A 24,616-nucleotide genomic window follows, 5' to 3' on the forward strand; every position below is an offset into this window, starting at 1 on the left:
GGAAGCTCTGCTTGGGTGCGAGTCGGGCTGAAGAGGCACTTGCACCAGCGTGGAGCCCAGACCTCACCCTTTGGTTAATCTCAGAAGAGCTTAATTTGCCGAAACCAGGCAGTGGCTGTGTTGGTGATGAGCCCACCAGAGACGCTCCTGGTTTATTGCCTTGGGCTGGCAGCCTCACAGTAGGGAGCCTCACAATGATGTAGTCCTCTCCTGGAATTTGGCAGTTTAGGGTCCTGCTGATAAGGATCCTCAATGTATAGCAAGAAAGCTCAATTTCAGAATATTAATCCCCCTCATTCACAACTTCTAGTCTTTTACATTTCTAGCTGCCCAAGCAAAAGAATTCTACCAAAAAAAAAAAAAAAAAAAAGGTGTATTGCATATGCCTTCTCCCCAGCCTGTCAACCCATTTACTGTCTATTCCATGACAGAAGTCTCTTCCCTGACAAAATGGATCTGATATGTCTATTTACATGGTCTCTGCCGAGGAAGAGACTACTCGTTTGGTTATATGGTCTCAGTTCTAGTGTTCTTACCTACGACTGAACTAGGTATTTTGAGACCAAGACTGGCAGGTGTGATGGACCCTACGAGGCCCCAGTGAACAAATATAGTGCCTACCTCAATGGCAGACATATAGCTGGAGCTCAAATATTTCTTGAATAATTAAAGTTCATTAAGGTAGGAAACTTCTTAAACCTACTCAGAAATAAGACCTAGTTTCTGGTATGGGAATATGTCGAATTAAGCCAGGAGACATTTAACCCGTATCTCTATTTGTGAGACAAGTGCTTGTATTCTGGGGCAGGCCCAGAGGCGTAGTGGTTAAGTTCACACACTCCGCTTCAGCAGCCCTGGAGTCGGATCCCTGGCGCAGACCAACACAGGAATCATCAAGCCATGCCATTGCAAAGTCCCACATACAGAAATGGAGGAGGATTAGCAAAGATGTTAGCTCAGGAACAATCTTCCTCAAGAAAAAGAGGAAGATTGGCAACAGATGTTAGCTCTGGGCCAATGTTCCTCACCAAAAACCGCAAAAAGCCAAAAACCTGTTTGTATTCAAATTTCTATACTATATGATAAAACCTTGGACTCTGATAACTTTTTTTTGAGGAAGATTAGCCCTGAGCTAACCACTGCCAATCCTCCTCTTTTTTCTGAGGAAGACTGGCCCTTGAGCTCACAGCCGTGCCCATCTTCCTCCACTTCATATGTGGGATGCCTACCACAGCATGGCTTGCCAAGCAGGACCATGTCCGCACCCAGGATCCGAACCGGCGAACCCCAGGCCAGCAAAGCAGAACGTGCACACTTAACTGCTGCACCACCGGCCAGCCCCATGGACTCAGATTTTTTTATGTCTTCTTTGACTTGCTTCTCTAATTTTCCTTAAGTAAAAGGCCAATTTTGTGATTCCATAGTTTTCATTTTCATTTTCATTGTGGCTGGAATTGAATAGAGTACGAACAAACTAAGGATCCAGTGCTCCTAGTGTGTGCAGATAAAAAAAAGGAAGTTAGAATGCTGCCTATAAGAACATAAGGGAAATCTAGCTGCTAAGTGAAAGAATTTTACTGGGCAAAGCAGCATAAATTTTTATCTAATGCACATCAATATTTAAACTTTTTATATGAGGAAAAATTCCATTAATCTGACACACATTACTAGTAAAAGCAAAAAAAAAGTCTTAAGGTACTTCACTGAGTTAGTGACATTTTCTTAGGTTGTCATAGTCTGATACTTGACTCACAGAAAAATTCTCAAATAGAACTGTATGGGCTGGCGGGAAAGTCAGCTGGCCCATAATTCTACACATAGAAGTTTAGGAGAATTTAAAATTACTTTATGTGCTTCAGGAAGAATACATACTCTAACTTAGATTTTTAAACTTAAATTGTTAACTGTATTTGTGCTTCAGAAAATGTAAATTTTTTCTACAAGAAAAAGCAGCTACAGATTTAGAAGGGTGTGGATGGCAGGAGCAGAAAGAGAAAGTTCCTTGCCCAGTCTGAGTGGCCAAGAGCCCAAGGACAGACTCTGGGCCCAAAGGAGAAGCGATCCAAGTCAGGATGGAGAGAAGGAAGCTGATGACTTCAGAGGGGACGGGAAAAGAAGAGCAGAGACTGAAGGAACAACAAACCAAACAACGTTTATTATGTGGAAGAGCAGAGGATGACAGGGAGAGCAGGGCATGTTTTATTATGAAATATTTCAAACATACAGAAAAGTCCAAGAAATAAAACTCGTGTACCCATCAACTAGATTTTTGCGGTATTAACATGGAGCCATATTTTCTTCAGTACCTTTAAGCCATAGGAAGTTATATATACAGTAAAAAGCCCCTATGTATCTCTTCCTGACAGTCCCATGAATTTGGTATGAATCTTTTACGCAAGACTTATTTGGGAGGAGGAATTTAAGAGGAAAAAAATAAAATTACCCAGCCTAACAGAAGAGTGGTGAGCAAACAAAAATGAAGGCGTAAAAGGTCATTAAAGAAAGTTTCCAGTAAACAAAAACCCAAGATGCTGTACTTTCTCTCCTAAGTCTAGCCTTCGATGTTCCTTTCTCATAAGTGTTTGTTTCTGAAAGAGAAAAATCAACTATCATTATGCTTGATATAAAAACTCAGTCACTATGGTTCTTAATTTCTATCTTAAGTACAAGCAAACCAAATATTCGCTTCTAACTGAAATTACACATTTAACTGTCAGCTAAAAAAATTCACCACCACAACAGCACAATACGTTACTTACAGCTGTTTGTACTCCTTCACAAACATAACGTACAGCTATTTGCACTCTCCTTCAAATATAAAAAATATTTTATATAAACTTGTGTGAAGCACTTATTTATCGCTTCTGGGCAACAGATTAGAGTTTTATGTTCTCATCACCACAGTACTCCTAGTTTAACAATTTTACAATTATTAACAAACAAATTTCTCCAGAGATAACGAAACACTTAAAATTTAAAGATATTATATCTAGGAAGAATAACTTAAAGGAGTAAATATTTAATTACATTTTCACCACAATGAAGGAAGTATGCTTAAGCAACCACGTATGTAATTTTTTCTATTAATATAATCCGTTAGTTTTGTGGCCATCAGAACTGATCTAATGTGAAAAGTACTGTAACACAGCACACAGTTAAGCATCGAGGGGCAGTAGAGATAATTCGGCTTTGAGTCAGAAGACCTAGTTTCCACTCTGTGTGTGATTCTGTGCATTTAACCTCTCTGAGCCTCAGCTCCCTCATCTATGAAACAGGACCTACTTTCTTTCCGAGGGTATTGTGAAGATTAAACATGGGACTAGATATTAAAATGCTTTTTAAATAACGCACTACCAAAATATAAGGTATCATGCTGTGTTCAAATGTAGACAAAAATATGTATTTATTCCCACCGTAGGGGAAAGCCAGTGCAACTACTATGGTTTACATCAAGTATTTGTTTTTGTTTTTTTTTAAGACTGGCACCTGAGCTAACAACTGTCGCCAATCTTTTTTTTTTTCCTGCTTTTCTCCCCAAATCCCCCCAGTACAGAGTTGTATATTTTAGTTGTGGGTCCTTCTAGTTGTGGTATGTGGGACGCCGCCTCAGCGTGGCCCGATGAGTGGTGCTGTGTCTGCTCCCAGGATCTGAACTGGTGAAACACTGGGCCACCGAAGCAGAGCACGTGAACTTAACCACACGGCCACAGGTCTGGCCACTAAATCAAGTATTTTTTGTCTGTTTTTTTTTTTTAAGTAATGTCTTCAATCTATCTAGAAAGAAGAGAAAACATAGGCTCATCTTGTGTATGTAAGCACTCTTGATATTCTTATGGAAAAAGCCTATTAGAGAAAAAGATAAAAGCGCATACAAGTTAATCAACTTGATCAACAATACGATTTGGCGCTAGGACTAAATTCCAGAAGTTGATGTCATTGCATGTTACTTAATATATGAAATTAAAATCATCATTAAATTTAAGATTTTAAACTCAAGTACACAAAACAGCAGTCAGTATTAAAACAATGTATCAGAAAGGACTGACAGTTGTAATTGCAATTGTAAGTCAGCATTTATTAAAGATAAACTAAAACTTGTAAAGGAAATAAATTACGAGAATCAAAACTGTTGATCTTGCATTAATGACATTTAGTTTAGAATTTAGCCATACTTTCTTAGGAACAAAAACAAAACAATGATACATTACCACATGGAGGGTATGTCTGAACACAGTAGGTCCCTACTTGAGAGTTACCAGGCCCACAGAGACCCTCAGAGAGCAGGACCACCTCGTGAGCTGTTTGCAAACACTCTGATTTACAAAATGCTCCTTAGCCAACAAGAGTGCACAAATTAAATAAATCAAAGATCCTTTGCTTTTGGCTGGAATTATACTAACTCAACACGGTAAGGAGGACAATCTCATTTGCCTCAGAAATTCTAATTGGCTGTGGATCATAAAGTAATTTCTGTGGGCTATCTTAGAAGAAAGCATCCCAGACCATAAAAAAGCAGGGGAACCTCTGTTTAAAACCCACCGATACTGTGTCTGAGCACTAGAATCGCCACAGCCAAAAGAGGAGAGTATGTTTTGTTTTGAAATGAAATATACCATCAGGGCAGCCCACTTTCCATTCCTGGCCCTTTGGCGCCTCTTCACAAAAAGTGCTAAACATTTTTAGAGCAACGCGCACAAGGGAGAGTTAATATTACTTCCAGACACAAGGAATTTGAGGCAAAGCTTTACCTCACAACAACTTTTACAAGTCCCTTCACATATCAATAACATGAGCCTTCTCAAAATTACACAGAAGGAAAGGTAACTGGGACCTCCACAGCCCTGGGCCCAGTTCCATTAGCAGTGTCAAAGGAAGATTATCAAATAAGACCTAGGAAGACAGCAAAAACTACAACCAGACGTCAGATCATGAGATCACAAAATAAAGTACAGCCTCACAACGCGGTTCCCCCAATTAGCTCCACCCTGATAACACGACTGAAGATGCCCTACTGCTGGTTACAGAAGTGGCAATAACATCCAATTTAACTTAACTTTTTAACAATTTCTTCATTTCAATAAATTTATTTTGATTGGTTGGATTGTTTAAGAGGAAGAGAAGAATCTGTTCGTGTTTTTCAACCTATGGGTGAAACAGAAATAGTATTATTTCATTTCCAAAAATGTTGGGAGTATAATTTTATTGAAAGGAATGTTACCCACTTGCTTCCGTAACTCTGTGCAGCAGTAATTCATCCTGTATGTTTCTTCTAAAAGCAAACACAAAAAGCCATTAGATAACATATGGGAGTCTGAGCGCAAACAGCTCTGCCTCCGCAATGGGTTCCGACTACAAACGACTTGATCATTTGGGCTTTACTGTAATCTACTACTGCGTCATGGGTTTTACCAAATTAATGCCCTCATCTCCCAGAGTTCAGGTCATTCGCCTATGATATATCATATATGGGATTTCTCTCTTCGGCTGACAGCAGGTCTGCCAAATAATCATCTTACGAAATATTAGTATGATTCAATCTCTAAAATATGAGTTCTCACTTTGATCAGGATCAAAAGTAAGTTGGGAGTAACTCTGAATGCTGGATATTTCCAAAGCTGTCAGCATCAACTCTATCGTCAGTGTTGCTGAGTCTGATCTAAAGAAAATCTGGACTAAGAGGCCTGCTCCCATCCAGGCAGTTCCTCTGAGGTGGCAACATGAATCAGCGCCCTGCCGCTGGATTTATAAAGGAGGAGGACAAAGGGAATGTGGCCACGGACAGGAAGGAAAGATCAGGTCACCTAAATTGATTACATCTGTTCCTAATGACACTTAGATCTGTTATTAATTAAATTTGAAAAAAATACCTTTATTTAAAGCATTTTGCTTTTTAGCTGTCATGTTTTTTGCCAGTCCACACATCACCAGCTTATCAGCTATACTGGCAGTACCATTCTCAGAACATTTCTCAACCGACACTGTATGGACATTCTTGACAATTCCTTTTACAGAAAGCATTACATTCTGATTCAACATGAAATTTTTTAGTAGCTCTATTATTAACTGGGAACAGCTTCCATTCAATTCCATTAGTCCTGGAAAAAAATTGAATATTAGGGTTAATCTTCAAGTCCCTTAAAAAATATTTAGATAAATTATCTAATAATAATAAGGAAAAGGCTCACTTATTTTAGGTGGGTTACGCATGCTTTGATGGACTACTGCTGTTGCATTAAAAAAAATCAAACATTCAATAAATATTCATTGATACTATTAGGTGTTAATAGACAAACGTCTGCTGTCCTGGACATACATCCTTAAGGGAGAAGCAGACAATAACGAGGATAATTTTCCAACTCTCTCTCCAGGTCAAAACCAAAGCAGACTACGAGGCAATCTATTATCTGCAGGGACCTCTGGGTAAAGAAAGCAGGAGTCAGAGTAAAAAGCTGCTTTAGCATTTTAGTTCCCTTTATTCAAACTCCAACTGAAGAGCTGAATATATGCAGATAATATGCCTAGTAAGGTAGACCAAAATGGTGTCATTTGAATGCTTCTAGTCTCTGAAGAGCAGAGTAAGAGGTCAGATGGCCCCAGTTCACGCTGGCCCTGCCACTTACTAGCTTTGCAACCTGGGGCAAAGCAGACTCTCTGAACCTTGATGCTCTGAAACTAATCTGTAAAACAAAGATGGAATATGATGTTTGTGAGAAGGAAATAAAGAATAAAAGATAAGAAATTTATTTGTAATTTATACAACAAATTTGATATTTAGAAATCTGGGCAGTTACTTGAAATACCCATTTCAGACTTAGCTATAAAACAAACAGAGAAAAAAATTGCACCGACATCCCAACTGGAAAGTGACTTAATTGCTTACCTTCAAGGGAACATTTAATAATTTGGAAAGGAAGCTCCAAGTGGCTGGTGGAGATGGGCTGCACTCTGGAAAGAGGCAGAGTTTCAATGTTTCCATAGTCTGCATACAGCACTTTCACATCTGTATCTGAAGTCCCCAGAACAATGGCTCGGTACCAGAAATCATCATCTGAAAATACAATGGAATCTCAGGTAAGAAGTTACATTCAATGACCCCCCTCCCTCAAGATGGTTATTCACAGTCACATTTACATTACTTAGAAATTCATGCCAAGATTTCTGGTTAGAGTCCAGATTAAATATTGGCATCATCTCTACTCCTTCCAGATCCTACCAAAAAGTCAATTAAAGATTAAAAAGAAGAAGGCACAAAACCACGAGGCTAGAGAACAAGAAAGAAGATAATATTGGAAGCTTGAAAGCAGATGCATGAATGGAAATGATTTAGCAGAGCTCAACCAAAGCTGGCGGTGGGGAAGCCAAGAGGCATCCCAATTTGCATCTCAAATCCCCAAGGCTTAATCATTAGTGCTGCCCATTCAAAAGTAGGAGTGAAGATGGAGCTGAAAATGACAACTGAAAGTAAGCAGAGTTACTTCCCAAGACATACGAATAGACTTTAGTTCATAAACACATTTAGACATGATACTTACTTTTAAAGTTGTGAAAGAGAATGATCAGGTTTATGTTCACATGTTTTAATAAAGCTTAGAATACCTTCCCTCTTTCCAAGAAACTGCTCCTACCCCAGGGCAGAAGACTAGAAGTTTCTTCTCCAGAGAGGATGAGCCAGACAGACTACGGACTAGGGAACATGAGGCAGAGCAGAGGAGGAAAGTTACTAAAAACACTGTCAGGCAGGCTATGCACGCCAGGCAGGAGACAATCATCTCAAGGGAAAGCACTTCAAGAGACCAACAACAGGAGTCCCCGGTGAAAGGGCAGAGCCAGATCACCCTACAGTGAAGGCCACCAGTGGATAAGTTCTGCCTATGCACAAAGAAACTTCCAATTAACTTCTTGGTGCCCCATCTTAAATAAGTGAACAGCAAAGGATCACCAGATATTTAAATGAAGAAAGTCTCTAACATGAAAGAGAAGATGAAAACAAGTAGGAACTCAAAGAAAAAGAAACAAGGAAGGGAGAAGATGATGAAAATTAAAAGAATGATATTAACATCCTCAGAGAAATGATTTTCCATCCTTCAAACAAAAACAAGACAGTACTAAAAACACACACGAGAAAAATAAAAAAGCTTTTGAAACTAAAAATGTGATATCAGAAATTAAATACTCAAATAAAATTGAGGAAATCTCTTGAAAAACAGAACAAAAAGATGAAAGAGAAAAGAGGAAATTTAGTAGAAAAACTCAAGTCCAATATTAGACTACTTAGAGTTCCTTAAAGAAAAAGAAGATGAAGAAGAAAAGAATTCAGGAAAATTTCTCAAATTTCTAGACTTAAGGGCCCCAATATAAGTCACAACATAAATTTCAAAACATGGGATGAAGACACTAACAGTTCTAGAAAACAAAATATGTACAAAGTTTGGAGAACCTGAATGACATTTCTCTCTTGACCAGCAACACCAACAACTAAAAGACAAGAAAAACAACGCCTTCAAAATCTTAAGAGAAGGATGATTTCCAACCTAGAATTCTATAACCAGGCAAGCCATCAATGAAGTATTAGGGTAGAATGAAGACTTGTTCAAACAATGGAGATAACAGAAAATTAATCTTACATGTACCTTTTCTCAGCTTCTGGAGGATGGGATATACCCAAATACTAGAGTAAATTAGAAGTAAGGGATCCAGAAAACACTGTGAGATGAGGGAGGGAGAAATCTAGCCAATAAGGTGAGGTGGGAGAGAAATCCAAGAAACAGAGGAGGATGGTGTCAAAACAGTGCCCAGCATGATGGTGAAGGAAAAATTCCAGGATGACAGCTCAGGTCTGGAGGACAAGCAGTCTAGATAGCAGGTCAGAAGGCTGAAGATGCCTCTAACATGATAAAAGTTGATAAAGTACATCAAGTGTTTACACTAATGCAGAGAACTGGAGATAATTAGTGAAAGTATACAAGAACAGCAGCAACAAAGGCAGCAAAGGAGAAATGTAATCATAGTACCCCACATGGCTAGGCTATGAATAGTGTTTATGCAAGCCTACTAAAGTAATACAGAACACTTACATAACCAAAAATAATAACGTATTACTGGGAAGAAAGGGAGGGAAATGTTGATTCAGTTGTCACACGAAAGAAAAATAAAACTAACCATACTGTACTTTAAAACTGTAAATCTCAATTTAAAAATGAACACTATTTGGGCAACAGACAAAAAGCATTTTAAATCCATCGTGGGCAAGGGGATGATGACAGTGGCCTGCTCACAAATTTTTGGCACATACGGAAATTTCTTTAAGATGCCCAGAGAGCAATGTTTCCAGAACCTAGAAAACAATTTACAGCCTTTGACTCAGAAATTCCATCCCTGAAAATTCATCTTATAGTATTCATAGTTACCAAATTTCTGCCCAAGAATATTCACTGCAAGTGTTATATATGTATTTTAGCAAAAGAAATTTGTTAACATGAAATATTAAATAACAGGAGAATGATTACTGTACCTTGATTCAATGGGTCTGACTCCCTGAGGCATTTTAGTCTTTAAGTACATTCACAGAGTTCTATAAATTATTTAAATCCCTCCATACATAAACATGTTATTGACTCACCATATAAAGTATGGTTATCTAGAGCTGGTTATCTAGAAGTAGTGACAGATTTGCAGATTTCTACATACATCCTTCCCTAACTACCATCTATGGGTATTGAACAGAAAAGCCAAATGATTCCAATATATGAATTAAACCCATGACCTTGTCTGTCTTAATTTCTGTAACCAAATGAAATTTACATCTAAAATAACAAAATCCACATAATCTCATGTAAAACAGAACAGACAAAATCTTTTCCCTTTAATATTTTACCTAAAAGAATCTTACTTGTGTATCTGGCACAGCACGCATCTCCAATTCTTGGTCTGTAAGACGATCGACTTTTCTGAGCATTGCAATATTCTAACATTTCAGCTGTCAATATACACAGTTTTTCCTGATCTTCTAAAATATATAAAAGCAATCTTTTGTGAAGAAATTCTCAATGCTATTTAAACAGTATACAAAAGAACATCAAATCTAATCACTCAAAAAAAACCCATGTGTATTAAAGTACACATTTATATATATACATTTTTTTTTTTGGTTTTTTTGAGGAAGATTAGCTCTCAGCTAACTACTGTCAGTCCTCCTCTTTTTGCTGAGGAAGCCTGGCTCTGAGCTAACATCCGTGCCCATCTTCCTCTAGTTTATACGTGGGACGCCTACCACAGCATGGCTGCCAAGCAGTGCCATGTCAGCACCCGGGATCCGAACCAGCGAACCCCGGGCCGCTGAGATGCAGAACGTGTGAACTTAACCGCTGCGCCACCGGGCCGGCCCCAGTACACATTTATATTTTAAAAAATAAATCAAACCACTACTGGTTATCTTGTGCCAAAGGGATGCAATACCGGGAGGGAGCAAGAAGGAAGCCTTTGGTGGGCTCATTTCTTGATCCAGGTGGTTACACTAGTGTGTTCACTCTACGAAAACTTAACACGTTCTATTTTTACAATTGTTCAGTATACTTTTCAGCAAGGCTGTTACAGTTAATAAGGTTTGACAATTTGAAACAAAAGTTCATTTTTTCAGCTTTAGGGTACCTGCAAATTACTTTGAGTAGCCACCACCCACCTCACACTAACTCACCTTCTGATACTAAGGATAAACTCAAATAGATTGGAGAAATGCCTTAATTGTAAACTTCCATGAAACAAAAAAGGAAAACATTTATACGCTACTTTTCTTCATTATCAGATCCTGTTTGTAAAACATTTCTCTAAGTTTCTAAGATATAGAAACACTATGATTGTAGACTGATTACAAAGTACTCTTTCAATATATCTAAAACAGTTTTGGTTCAAATGATCTTAAATGGTTGTAGAAGGTTAGCTTAGTAAAGCAATTCAATATAGACAGTCGAGATTTTAGACAAGAAATTACACAGTAATTAAAGACACTTTTGTTATAAAAAGCAGTAGATTATCAAGACCCGGTCGAGCAGGTGCTGAATGAAGGGCAGTCCCCTCATGTTCACATTTGTGTTTTTGTAAGTAAATTTGCCTTAAATGTTACGACCAATTCTTCCTTAAAACATTGAACGAAACAAAAATTATCACCCACCTCTCCTCATTTCCTAAGGAGTTCAGATAAGCACTTTCATCACACAGTTAAAAAGATCAGCACAAATAGATCTCAAATTTTGGTTTCTTACCAGGCATCTCACTTGGTAGTGCATAAAATAAGTTTAAGTTTATGATTTCTAATATGCTTGCTTGCACAATTTTATTAACTGGTAATTCTATCGTCTTCCACTGCTCAGCTGAAGAGATGGCTAAAAACATACAAAACACAGGTCTTGCACAAAATAAATTAAACTTAGTATCCTTTCCCAGTAACAGATTCACTCACTCAATAATTTATTCATCAACAGCTATTATCAACATTTCCAAATTGAAAATCTGTTTTTCATGCAACAATCTATTCAATTTGAAGGATTTTTATGGCGTTACACAAAGTCCAATCTATAAGGAGAATCCTTGAACTACTGTACTCCTGTAGTATATTTCTGTGGTATGTTTCCATTTCTGTAGTATATTTACCATAATTCTTAAAATTTATTCCAACTTTAAGGGATACATGGTTATATGATGCAAGTTCACCTGATAAATAACTATGTTAAAAATGAGTACAGTGTTTAATAAAACCATGTTTCAACAAGTTAATATTAACTTTAACAACCTATTATTAATCTATTTCCACAAAGCATATTTCCACAAGAAAAATGTGTCATTTAGGATAGAAATATTTTCATAGCCTACAAAAGCAAAGGATAACATGAATTAAACAACAATGGTTTTAAAATGTTACCTTGTAGCCCTGGGGCGTCAATTTGAGGGTCAATTTGAAGACCATGTTTGTTAACAGGGCTGTTATTTGGCAAGTCTTTACATGGTGAACCTACTTTTAAGACCAGATGCTCATCAATCAGAACATCACCAATTATTCTGGGATAACAAGTGGAAAGATCAGTGAGTTCAATTCCCACTCCATTCTCAGTGATTTCCACCACTCGGGCTTGGAGTTTTATCCCTGCAACACACATCTGAAATCTTGCAATGGCTTCTTTAGTCCAATGTGTGTTTCTAGGCTGTATATCTGGCAAATAAAAACAGCATTAAAAAGAATTCCGTGCCCAAGCTGCATTTTTGCTTCAACAGGATTCAGGACTGGGTCCTTGCCAAGTTTACCATTCAGGTCAGCAATTTTGAGTATCTCTTTCAATATTCAATTATATATCTACACTCTCCATGCCTTAACTACAAATAATGGATTTGCAAATATACTACCAGGGTTTTGGGAGGCTCAGGACCTTTCCTTGCCTTCCCTACTAATGTATCGTCACCTGGCATTTTTCCAATAGGCAAAACCAGGATTATTATTTCGTCTAGGAGCCACCATTGTGTTCTGTTACACACACAATGACGAGTACCAATTATGCTGGTAAAAGATGTCAACAATACACCTTCACCCCGGTGGACAGTTTTCTAATGATAATTTCAAAATGTCATTTTAAATTACTTAATCAAAAATTATTTTTCTTGGATAACTTTGGCTTATATCCTTATTTTCATAACACTGATTCTCAAACTTCAGTATCCAACTGAATACCTAAAAGGCTCCTTAAAAAAAGATTTCAGGGTCCCACCCTAGAGTTTCCAATATAGTAGTAGGTCTTGTTTACAGACTGAGAATCTGGTGGTGTGTTTTTTTTTTTTTTTTTGCTGAGTAAGATTAGCTCTGAGCTAATATCTGTGCCAATCTTCCTCCACTTTATATGTGGGTCACCACCACAGCATGGCTGGTGAGTAGTGTAGCTCCGTGCCCAGAAACCAAACCCCCGAACCCCGGGCTGCCACAGCGGGGAGTGCTGAACTTAACTACTACTATGCCATGGGGCTGGCCCCTAGAATCTGCATTGTTAACAAGCTCTCGTGTTGATGCTGCTGGTTTGGGGGCCACATTTTAAGAAGCACTGACATAAAACATGGTAATTAAAAACAACAATCTGAAACATAGTGTAAAATAAGTAGAAAGAAAACAGGCAAAGGAAAAAATGAAAAGTATCTATGCTTCTAGACCCTATCACTATTAACATTTTGGCATCCTATCTTCTACAATTTTTATGTGCACGTGGAAACACACACATGCACATACATACTCATTTCTTTTATAAAGAAATTTTTATAATAGTAATAGCTATTATGGGTATAATGCCTGGCACTAAGTGTTTTATATTTTTTATCTTTTTTTTAAAGATTGGCACCTGAGCTAACGTCTGTTACCAATCTTCTTCTTCTTTGTTTTTTTTCCTTCTTATTCTCCCCAAAGCCCCCCAGCACATAGTTGTATATTCTAGTTGTGAGTGCCTCTGGTTGTGCTATGTGTGACGCCGCCTCAGCATGGCCTGATAAGTGGTGCCATGTCCGCGCCCAGGATCTGAACCAGCAAAACCCCGGGCCACCAAAGTGGAGCATGCGAACTTAACCACTTGGCCTTGGGGCCGGCCCCCTATCTCTTTTATTCTTAATGACTCCTGGAGGAAGCCAGTAGTATTTTTTCCAGATGAGGAAATGGAACTACAGAGAGTTTAAATAATTGGCCTAAGGTCTCACAGCTCGTGGGTAGCAGAGTTGGTTTTAGAGTTTGTCTCAATCACAATGCTCTCCTGTATCTCTCTTATAACTTGCTTTCTTCACTTAAATCAGGAACAATTCTACATATAAATAACACGTATTTAACATCATTTTAATTCTGTGTAACAGCAGACACTCAAACAGAACTGAGTAACAGGCCCTATTCTAAACTTTCATTTAACGCTGACAACCCTATAAAACAGGGTTTTTATCCCTTATCCATTACACGGATCATTATTTAACCAGTCTTCTATTACTGGCTATTTGGGTTGTTTTGCTATTATTAACAGCAGTGTAATAAATTTCCTTGTAGGTGACTTTGTGAAAGTCCAAGATCATTTCTTTGGGATAAATTATGAGAAGTAAAATTGCTAACACCAAAGGTAGGAATATTTGAGGCTCTTAAGGAATCCTGCAAGACGCCTTCAGGAGAAAACACTGGTTTTCACTCCCATCATAAGAGAAAAGCAGTTGCCTCCCTACTTTGACATTTTAGCCATATCTTTAAAAATACTTTTCTGAATTTTATACTATGAAGCAGGATCTTTTAACTTATACAGAGAATTAAAATTACAGATATTAATACTTAGAAGTTTATGTATCTTAAGTATTAGAAGACCGTTGAGAAAGTTTCTTATCCTGCACCATACCTACTAACCAGCACTGAATCCCTTGAAACGGAAGCTTTAAAAACGTTGATGGCATCATTTGGAGTTCATCTGCAGTAACTTCTTCACTGTTTCCATAATCCACAAAGTGTACTTTAACGTTTCCATTTGGTAAGATTTCCTTGACTAAAGCCCGATACCAATTACCATCACCTAAATTTAACACAGAGTTTGTAACATGGAATATTTCCCTTCTATGAGCATTTGTAATTTATCTTCAAAAAGACATCCTTTGCCTAAAGTAATGAATTTGCTCTCTTCACCAGATGATGCTTTTAGTTTTTCATTCAGAAATCCCTATAAGAATTCTCAAAATGCATTTTAGAATATCTACCAAAATTTTTATAGCACCACACTTTTACATCTGATATATATTAAGGATTTGATTCATAACCTACCTAATAAACAGAATGTTACTCTCACCAGTAATGACACTGTTCTACTTGTTACTTGGTAAAATAATATAAAATATAAACAGCAGAAAAACTTGTGATGAAATTAAGGTGTTTCATCAAACATATTTTCAAAACAAACACACATGGGGTGACCACAAGAAACAACGGGTCAGCAGTGAGCAGCTCTTCCATTATCAGAAATTCTGGGAAGAAAAGCATTTAACAAACTTAGCAAAGCTGAAGTAAGAAAGTATCATTGGAGGTACCTTGTTACAAAGAAAGAAGAAAAAATATATCTTAAGAACTCATTTCATCTTGATTGTGAAAAACATTTGTTTAAACATTAGGAAAAAAATACACATTAAAAATATTTGAAATATTTAATGCCTACTTGAAACTTGCTAAGAAAGAAAACCTTAAAAGTCCTCATCACAAGAAAAAAGCCTTGTAACTATATATTGTGATGGATGTTAACTAGACTTATTAAAAAAAACAAGGGTTAAAAGTTTCTAAAAAAGTCAATATTGCACCAACTGCAACTTACCTGCAAAAAAAGCACAACAAGGTTGCCCTATTTCTGCCTTAAAATCATTAGGCAACTTCTGCTGGCAATATTCTGCTAGAGATTTATTCAAATCATCAAGTTTCTTTAAAGCTGAAAATACAATACACATACGGCATTTAATATTTTAAAAAAATGTATAGAACATAGATTTTCCTGTAAAACTGGAAAATGGTTTGATCACAAAATCTCAGGTACATGCCCCAAACAACTATTAAGTACACCAAATGCTTTATCCCTTTTCCTTATTAAAAAATTGATGGCGCAAATAAGTCATTTAGTTAATGCTTTCAGTAGACTGCATACCAAGAATTCACTGGGCACAGGGACATGACAATGGCAGTATCAGTGTGCTAGAGCATGAGCTTTGCATGTGGACAAGGAAACAGTGTACAGCCTATACTGAAAGGTTACATACAAGCTGTCCGGAAGGAGTGTACGTAATTACTAACCGGATGGCATGGACAACATCTGCTTAAGAAATTCAGGGAGGTGAGCTCTGTGCTCACCAAAGGTTTCTTAGAGAAATTTGAAGTATGGCTCATTTGACAGAAAAGGAGAGGGTATTCCAGAAGGAAGAAATGGCTCTGAGCAAAGTATAGAATTACAAATTAAGCAGCCAAAAACAAGTGGTGGGAGCCCTTTGGCAAGGAGAGAAGTAGAAAGGTGAACCACTAAGGAAAAACACCAGAGATGTGCTTGGAAAAAAACACCATGGAGAACTTTAAGATAGCAAGTAACAGAATCTCAACACAGCAGAAGAGGAAAAGAAAAACAAATGTCTTTTAAATATGTGACAAAGGCCCATTCACAGAAATGGAAATTAAACTACAATGAGTTAGAATGTTCGCCTCCACAGTAGCCAAAACAAAAAAGTTTAAGGGCAACTATCAGAAACAGTGTGGGAAAAGGCACACTCAGGACTGCTGGTGAGAACCAGCTTGGCCCACCTCCTGGAGGGCACTCTCTCTCAAAGGCACAAGCACACATAGCCTTTGACTTAATAATTACAATTTTAGGAATTTGTCCCAAGGACATACTCTCAGAATGAAGGCACAGAGTACAAGGACTGTTTTAGCAATAAAAGGCTGGAAAGGTGAATCCTTTATTTATCCACACCTAGGTTAATTAAATTAGGATAAATCCACACAGTGGAATACCACATAACCATGAAAAAGAGTGGAGACTAAACAGCAATGTGGTATCCTGGACTGGATCCTGGAACAGAAAAAGGATGTTAGTGGAAATGGAAAATGACATCTAGTGAAATACAAATAAAGTCTGGAGTTTAGTTCAGAGAAATGTACCAGTATTGGTCTCTTCCTTGTAACAAATGTATCAATTATGTAAGATGTTAGCTACAGAGGAAGCTAGGTGAGAGGGTATACAGGAACTCTCTGTACCTCCTTTGCAACTTTTCTGTAAATCTAAAATTATTCCAAAATGAAAAATGTATTTAAAAAAATGGAGAAAATACCATGTGATTTGATATCCAAGATACAGTCGGAGAAAAAAGCAAAGTGCAAAAATTATTTACAGTATTTTCCCATTTATGCATTCATAAAAAGGAATATATACATTCATACAAGCATATGTATAGAGTACTTCTGAAAAGATATTTAGAAAATTGAGAAGAGGAACTGTGAAACTTATTTTCCACTACATATACTTTTGTAACTTTTCTTTTTTTTTGAGGAAGATTAGTCCTAACATCAACTGCCAATCCTCCTCTTTTTGCTCAGGAAGATTGGCGCTGAGCTAACATCTGTGCCCATCTTCCTCTACTTTACATGTGGGACGCCTACCACACCATGGCTTGATAAGCGGTGCTAGGTCCATAACTGGGACCCAAACCAGCGAACCCTGGGCTGCCGAAGCAGAGCAGGCGACCCTAACTGCTGTGCCACTCGGCTGGCTCCATGTACTTTTTAAACTTATGAATCTTGTACCATATGCTTGTACGATCACCTATGAAAATAAATGTAACTTTAAAAATTTTGAATTTTATCCTTTATGAAATAGTGGCCTATCTCCCAGATGATTCTGGATAACAAATCTCACCAGTTGGGAATCAGACAAGGACTTACCTAGTTTAATGTCCTCATTTGACAGAGAGAAAAACAAAGCTTCAGAAAAAGTTAAAATCAATGATGCTCATGAGAATGGCTCAAAGGAAACAGACAGAAAACACCAAGTGTTTGTGAGGATGTGGAGCAACCAGAACTCTAAAACTGACAACTGTTATTACCACTTTGGAAATTTTTTGGCGTTCATTGACCAAAGCTGAAAATATACAAGTTCTCTAAGATATGGCCAGTAATTTCATTTCTAGGAATATACTCAATGGAAACGTACGCACATGTTCACTAAATTTGTAAGGGAATGTTCATATCAACATTATTTTATAGCTCAGAACTAGAAACAACCCAAATGTCCAACAGTAGAAAGGAATAATAAATTATAGTACATTCACCCAATGGAACATGATACAGCAATGAAAAATGAGCGACAGCTACATGTGAAAATGATGGCCCAATCTCACAATGTGGAAAAAAAGCAGCAAGGCACAGAAGACTATATAGTGTGTAATTCCATTTACGAGAAGTTCAAAACCAGGAAAAACTAATCTATGCTATTAGAAGGCAGGATAGTATCTCTCTTTTGAAAGAGAGAAGGAGTAGTAATCAGACGAGACGTGAAGGAAACTTCCCGGTTACTGGTAATGTTTTATTTCTTGACCTAGATGTTGGTTATGTAAGTGTTTTGACTTGTGATAATTTGTTATGCTGTACTCCTATTTCTCCACTTATCCATATGTACGTTAAACTTCAATGGAATCAACAATTAAATTTAATTTTCAAAAATGAATTCAGGAGGCAGTCTTTGAAATCTCAACTGGTTTAGAGATTGCTGAAAAAAGAAACAATGGCTTAAAATGGAATAAAAGTCAACTAAGTATAACCCAATCTTCCTCGGAAGTACAAATACCCACTTGGCCCTTCCTGGAAAGAAAGTACTTTTATCACTCAGTAAACTCATCCGGAGTTGTCATCTATACCAATGTATTTGTAAAAAGAAAGAAACGAGAAGAGTCAACTTACCATCCTCTTTAAGCACATGACAATAAAATTCTCCAGGACTGTATATCATACAGACCACAACATCTACTGTTTGGTCAACAGCAAGTTCAACCCAAGTCCACGCCAATGGATTTAATTTTGCTTCTACACCTAGGGGAACTGTGAAAACAGATGAACATTTTGCAAAACAAATGGCCAGAGTTGGGTTAGGAGGTGGGGTTGCTGAGGAATCTGCTTTTGAAGAACAACTAAACTTTCAATGATTTTCGTAGTAACATTTGAGGAAAGTTAAACAGTATTACAATTAACCATTGCTACCTCACTGAAAATTTGGTTCTTCTTCAAAACCAAATTCACATTTCTGACTGATCTTCAGCTGCCATAAACCTTCTGACAAATTTTCAGTTCTCAAACACACTCTTAAATGTATTTAGATGAATGCTTGATTTAAAAATTGACGTGACAGGTACTCACATCAATTCTGAAAGTATGAGAACCCACATAGTCACAAAACCACCTGAACTCCAGCACGGACATTATCAGGTAGACATTTTACTCACCACTAGTTTCTTTCCTGTCACTGGGTTTATCTGTCAGGGCCCCCGTTTCCCCCACAGCGAAGCCTGCGTCTATGAGAACTTTAGCAACGCTGACGTGAGGTGTCACGGATGTATCTATAAGCTCCACCAGGGAACTGTTTTCCAACTTGTCCACTACTTTCACTGTCATCATTTTGTTCTGCACAATTTTTTTCATCAGACAAACAGCTTCTGGAGTCCAAATTCCTAATGATGGCTTTACTCCTAACAAAGAATTTTTAAGAGAATGTTAAAATATTTCCTACAACATGCATTTAGAAATTTACCTCCTAATTTCCACAAAGTTAAACTTAAGTAATCTACGATAAACATTGGAACCAAAAAGTTCCATCTGAGAAGGGTTTTCTAAACACGAAATGAAAGAAAAATTACAAAGAAAAAGCCTGTAAACAGCTTCTATACTTCTACGTAAAAAAAAAAAACACAATTTCATCACTATGAAATGTCCACAAAAGCAAATCCACAAAGACCAAGCAGATTATTGGTTGCCTGGGGAGCAAGGATTAACTATAAATGCGCACAGGAGATCTCACAGGGGGGATGGAAATGTCCTAAAACTGGATTAAGGTGATGGTTGTACAACTTAGTAAATTTACTAAAAATCACTGAATTGTATACCTAAGACAGTGGATCTTGTGGTATTTAAATTATATCTCAATAAAGTTAAAAAAAAATCATAAACAAAAGTATAAAACAATCCAGGAAGAAATAATGGTCCCTTACATTAATACAAGAAATATCTGTAGCATTTGCTGAAAGGCACTTACAAATCGGCAACCTCAAGGTTATGCCTGGTAAGTACATAAAATTTAAGAGCCAAGTAACCTACAAAAAAACGTTTGGCCTCACTGGTAATGAAGCAAATTTAAATGATTTCAGTTTTAGCTTATCAAAACTGGCCAAGATGAAATAATATAGAAATATCTATTTGGTGCACCAATGGGGGAAGGAATTGACTACCTCATACATTTCTGGTAGATGTATAAACTAGTTAACCCTTTCTGGAGAATATTCACAATATGTACCCCAAACATGAAAAGAAGCATCCCATGAACACCTCCATTCCACCTCCAGACATATTTTGCAAAGTAAGTACATTTTGCAACCTATCCTAAGGAAATGGTCTTGAAGAGGCTGCAAAATGCAGTTAAAATAACATTACTAACAGCAAAAACTTGGAAATATCCTTCTGGTAATTGGATACTAGCTAAATTACGGTAAGTTTGAATGAAGACTGTAGAAGGCAATTTGTTGACATGGAAAGAAGCCCCTTTTGCTAAGGGGACATATAGTGATTCCTAAGCGTATAATCATAATGTTCTCACTGTTTTTACAACCAGGTTTTCTCCTACTTCATGTAGTTAATAGGCACCTGTGATATTTATCAATAATGCAGGCTCTATAAATAGCAAAAAGAACACTCAATTCCACAACGAGACGTCATTAAATTTTATTTTATTACAGAGAGTATTTCCTAAATGTTCTATTAAGAATTATTTTGCACTAAGTTATGACTAAGCACATTCCTTTATCATATCAGTAATTTCAATTCAAAGCTCCTACTTTAGGTTTTAGTATTTTAAGAGTATGGGGACCATAAAAATTTCATACCTGCCAGCACACACTTTATAGCTTGCATTGGCAATTCCAACAACTTTGGTGTTATGGGACAAAGTCTTGTCAAACTAAGGATTTCAAAGTTTCCGTAATCCACATATCCAACGAGTACAGATTCTTCAGACGCATAAGCCAAAATAGAGGCACGGTACCACTGATCATCCTCTGAAAATAGGAGAGACTCAGTTTCAAATGATTTTCCAACAGAGATATAAACAAAAATATTTCCTCCCAAATTTAGAGATTATCATTTGTAGATTTTATTTTAACATAAGATCAAGCTTTATTGAACAATGAATGCTTATTCAACATTGCTACTTTTGCTTACCAGAAGCCTTCAACTCCTAAATGTCACCTTTATTCACACCTTACTGGACTACTAATGCTGTAAGCTGTCATTTTATTTACATGCTTTGTCTCCCCAGCAGAGCACTAGCTTATCAGGACAGAGAACATGTCCTGGTCAGGTGAATCCACAAGGTTTTGATCAATACATGAACCACTGGTTAAGGCATCAAGCAGGGCTAATTCTAGAATACCTGGCAGTATGGGTTAACCAGATTCCACCAACCAAGCAATGGATTTACCAGAGGCATACTTGTATCTCCTCTTCTGTGAGGCCACTGGACCTCCCTTCAGTCAAGAATAACAGAACCCAGTCATCAAAGGCAAGACCTGTGCAGCTACAGAGGCTGTGCCATGACAGCTCTGTGCTTCCAGGCCCTCTGGCTGTTTATTCCAAAGAAAACTGGTGAAGACAAGACCCTGGGAGATGGCACATTCACATAATGATGTAAATAGAATTATCTGCACCAGTCTCCAAAAATCTTCAGGGCTGCTAAGACAATAAAAACTTCCTTTACCATCCCCCCACTTCCTTGACACTCATGGGCCCTCCTCCCTTACACATTTTTTTTTTTTTTTAAAGATTTTATTTTTTCCTTTTTATCCCCAAAGCCCCCCGGTACATAGTTGTATACACTCTTCATTGTGGGTCCTTCATAGTTGTGGCATGTGGGATGTGGCCTCAGCATGGTTTGATGAGCAGTGCCATGTCCTCGCCCAGGATTCGAACCAACGAAACACTGGGCCGCCTGCAGCGGAGCGCGAGAACTTAACCACTCAGCCACGGGGCCAGCCCGCTCCCTTACACATTTTGATTCAGTTTAATTGGACATATTTGAAAACATAATCGGTTCATTTTAATACCCAAGTTTCAAATGCAGCCATCCAGTGCAAATGCAAGATTCTGTTTCATTTGTTTTTACTTAATTATAAGCAAAAAAAATTCAATGATACTCTCTTTCCTTACCTGAGAACTGAGCACAACAGATATCGCCAATGGTTGGATAGAAATCCGAGCGTGGAGACACCTGACCACAGTACTCGCTAAGGGATGCCTGAAGTTCAGCGAGCTTATCTGTAGATATAGATCACATCTTAAACAAAAGAAACACAAGTCTACACATTATCTTCATTTTTGCATGCTGAGTCTCTTGAAGTATGCTATCTTGATGGCACAAATAAGAAACTTTACTTACGTCCACTTTGTAGTTGTTGACAAAAGAAGTCTTCTGGAGTCTGAATGTGGGCAACCACACCACAAAACTCATCCCCTACATTCAAAGTTAACACTTTGGGGATTAGGTCGCTTCTGTCTACTACGATTTTGCTTTCAGCTGTCACTTTTCCAACGTCTTCAGGATCACCTTATCAGAAAACAGAAAACTAAGCTATTTTGGTTTCATTAATCCAATTTTTCAGTTTTTCAGGCCCACCATGCTCTTTCACACCTCTAGGGCTTAACACATGCTGCTCTTTTTTCCTGGAACACACGCCCAACCCCCCAGCAAGCTGATTATTTCCTGCTCAGTGTGCTGTCACTCTGACAAGTCTTCTCCCCCAGCCTGGGCGAGGGGCCCTCCCAGGTGCTCGCATGCACCCGGCACCCCCTCTACCACACGGCTCTATAACCTCTTCTCCGAGTGCCTGTGCTGCCCACCTCCACAGTGCCTGAGGAAAGCAGACATCGGTCAGCAGATGTTTTGTTCCTGCCACTGGATGCCACTGCAGCATTTGCTATTCCTGATGACTCCGTCCTAGAAGCATTCACCCTGCTGTGGCTCTGGCAACATTTTCCCCATTCCCTTCCCAGCTCTCCCATCATGGCTTCTCACTTGCGGTTGTAGGCCTCAGGTTTATCTCCCTCACTACTTTTCCTCACTCCACACTCTTCCTAAGACACCACCACCATTTACTGTTTCAACCATGACTACTATTAGACCACTAAGGGTTTGGTTTTCTCCCCTAGATGGCAAAAAACTATTGACAGCTTTTCAGCAGGGTGGTCACACCAACACTGTGTGTTAGGGATATCATATAGGCAGTACTGTAAGAATACACAGAAGACAAAAGAATCAGAAGGTTGTTGCAATTATCCATGAATGATAAGGATTCCTGAACTAGAAAAATGGCAGGAGGAAAAAAAAAGACAGATACAAAGGATATTTAGGAAGAAGAATCAATAAAGACATGGCAACCAATGAGGGCAAGGGATGGGAGGCGAGGGAGAAAGCAGGTTTACGGATAAGTCACGTTTGTTTATGTGACAGGATGCGTCCAATCATGGCACCGTTAATCTGACCATCACCTCTGGATGAATGAACAAGAGACAATGAAGAATGTCTACATCTAAAGTAATTGGTAAAGCAGCAAAGTAAAAGAAAGACTAGAAAAACCAACACAGGACCAGTCAACGAGAAAATAAAAGGCTGATAGTAAAACTTCTTGGTTCTCTTCTTAGACTAAAAACTACACACACAATTAAATGAGAAGTAAAAAACTTAAGAAATACCATCCTCCTAGAGTAGAATGTTATAGCCCTATTAATTATTGCTGGAATACCCAGTAAGGAAGAAAAACAAATTAAACTAAGGAAATATTAGCTAAAAATTCCTCAATCAAAAAGATCATGATATTTACTACTTTATAATCTCTGATAATTATCATGTCAAGGATTAATCTGGAAGACAGACAGGGAAGGAAAACAGGCAGGGAAGACTAAGATTAGAAAAAAATACACTACTAAACAAAAAAGTCTCATCTTTCTTACATCAAGTTTATAGGATGGTTATCATTTCTATTACGTCAGACAGAGTGACGGTTATGCCTTCTTCGTTTAGTAGAGAAGATGTTCTTCAATAACTGAAGTCACTGTACTGTTCGATATTAACCTGTATACTCACTTGGATCTGCACTTTGCTTCTTAGAGTTTTGTCCCTTGGGTTTCAAGCCATATCCCATTTCTACAAGCACGTGGTCTAAGAGTTTTCCTAAAAGTGATTAAGAAAATTTATCTCCATTAAGGTATTATACCAAGTATGAGAGTAAAAGCATGAACACAAACACAAAACAAGTCAGCCATAATCGCATGATCTGGAGATTATAGTTATTAGTACACTGGCATATTTCTGACCATTTCAGTTATCTCTGTGCAAAATATAGTTTATTAATGCTCAGCTTTAAAAACTGAGGCAAAATTCCCATCATCACTTGACAGAAAATATAATGAAAATATTTCAGTTCAAAATCCTGAATAACATGAAACATTTAGTTACCAACACACTGGCATGCTTAGAATGACCAACATTTATGAGAAAAAATAAATTTAAGACAGAAGACTACTTTTTCTCCAAGTATGGCTGAAACAAGGGTTAGCCAGCATCGACATAAATTTCAAGTTCCCCGAAATAGTACCCAAAAGCTTAAGTCATAACATGAAAATACAGAGCAAAGAAACAAAGTAAATAGATTTTATACTTAATTTCACAACAAGATTAATGCAACTTTCTACCAAGTCACCAACTGACGCTGGGTCTCTAAAAGTAGCAGACTAATACTACCTTGGAAACTCAGAGGCAATTATAAGCACACTAAGAAGTCACTTTTCAAACAC

General features: G+C 37.7%; 1 protein-coding gene across 9 annotated transcripts in view; it reads right to left on the reverse strand.

Annotated features, from left to right (window-relative positions):
- Positions 1 to 2,132: 2,132 nt before the first annotated feature.
- Positions 2,133 to 24,616, reverse strand: part of TDRD1 (tudor domain containing 1) — a 45,561-nt gene continuing 23,077 nt past the window's right edge. For 5 of the 9 annotated variants that reach the window (XM_070632415.1, XM_070632423.1, XM_070632412.1 and 2 more), the window contains 16 exons: positions 23,907 to 23,993; positions 22,203 to 22,370; positions 21,974 to 22,081; positions 20,656 to 20,826; positions 19,006 to 19,248; positions 18,467 to 18,604; positions 15,348 to 15,458; positions 14,391 to 14,561; positions 11,915 to 12,202; positions 11,259 to 11,378; positions 9,890 to 10,006; positions 6,881 to 7,048; positions 5,868 to 6,095; positions 5,223 to 5,269; positions 5,055 to 5,142; positions 2,133 to 2,588 (listed from right to left, as the gene is read on the reverse strand). In XM_070632415.1, coding sequence (XP_070488516.1) covers positions 2,449 to 2,588; positions 5,055 to 5,142; positions 5,223 to 5,269; positions 5,868 to 6,095; positions 6,881 to 7,048; positions 9,890 to 10,006; positions 11,259 to 11,378; positions 11,915 to 12,202; positions 14,391 to 14,561; positions 15,348 to 15,458; positions 18,467 to 18,604; positions 19,006 to 19,248; positions 20,656 to 20,826; positions 21,974 to 22,081; positions 22,203 to 22,370; positions 23,907 to 23,993 — 2,393 coding nt within the window. In that variant the 3' untranslated portion in view covers positions 2,133 to 2,448. Of the gene's footprint in view, positions 2,589 to 3,702; positions 5,143 to 5,222; positions 5,270 to 5,867; positions 6,096 to 6,880; positions 7,049 to 9,889; positions 10,007 to 11,258; positions 11,379 to 11,914; positions 12,203 to 14,390; positions 14,562 to 15,347; positions 15,459 to 18,466; positions 18,605 to 19,005; positions 19,249 to 20,655; positions 20,827 to 21,973; positions 22,082 to 22,202; positions 22,371 to 23,906; positions 23,994 to 24,616 lie in introns of those variants that run through there. The other 4 variants (XM_070632421.1, XM_070632420.1, XM_070632426.1 and 1 more) reach the window with 2 other exon arrangements.

Source organism: Equus przewalskii, chromosome 1 (genome assembly GCF_037783145.1).
Source record: "Equus przewalskii isolate Varuska chromosome 1, EquPr2, whole genome shotgun sequence".
NCBI lineage: Eukaryota > Metazoa > Chordata > Mammalia > Perissodactyla > Equidae > Equus > Equus przewalskii.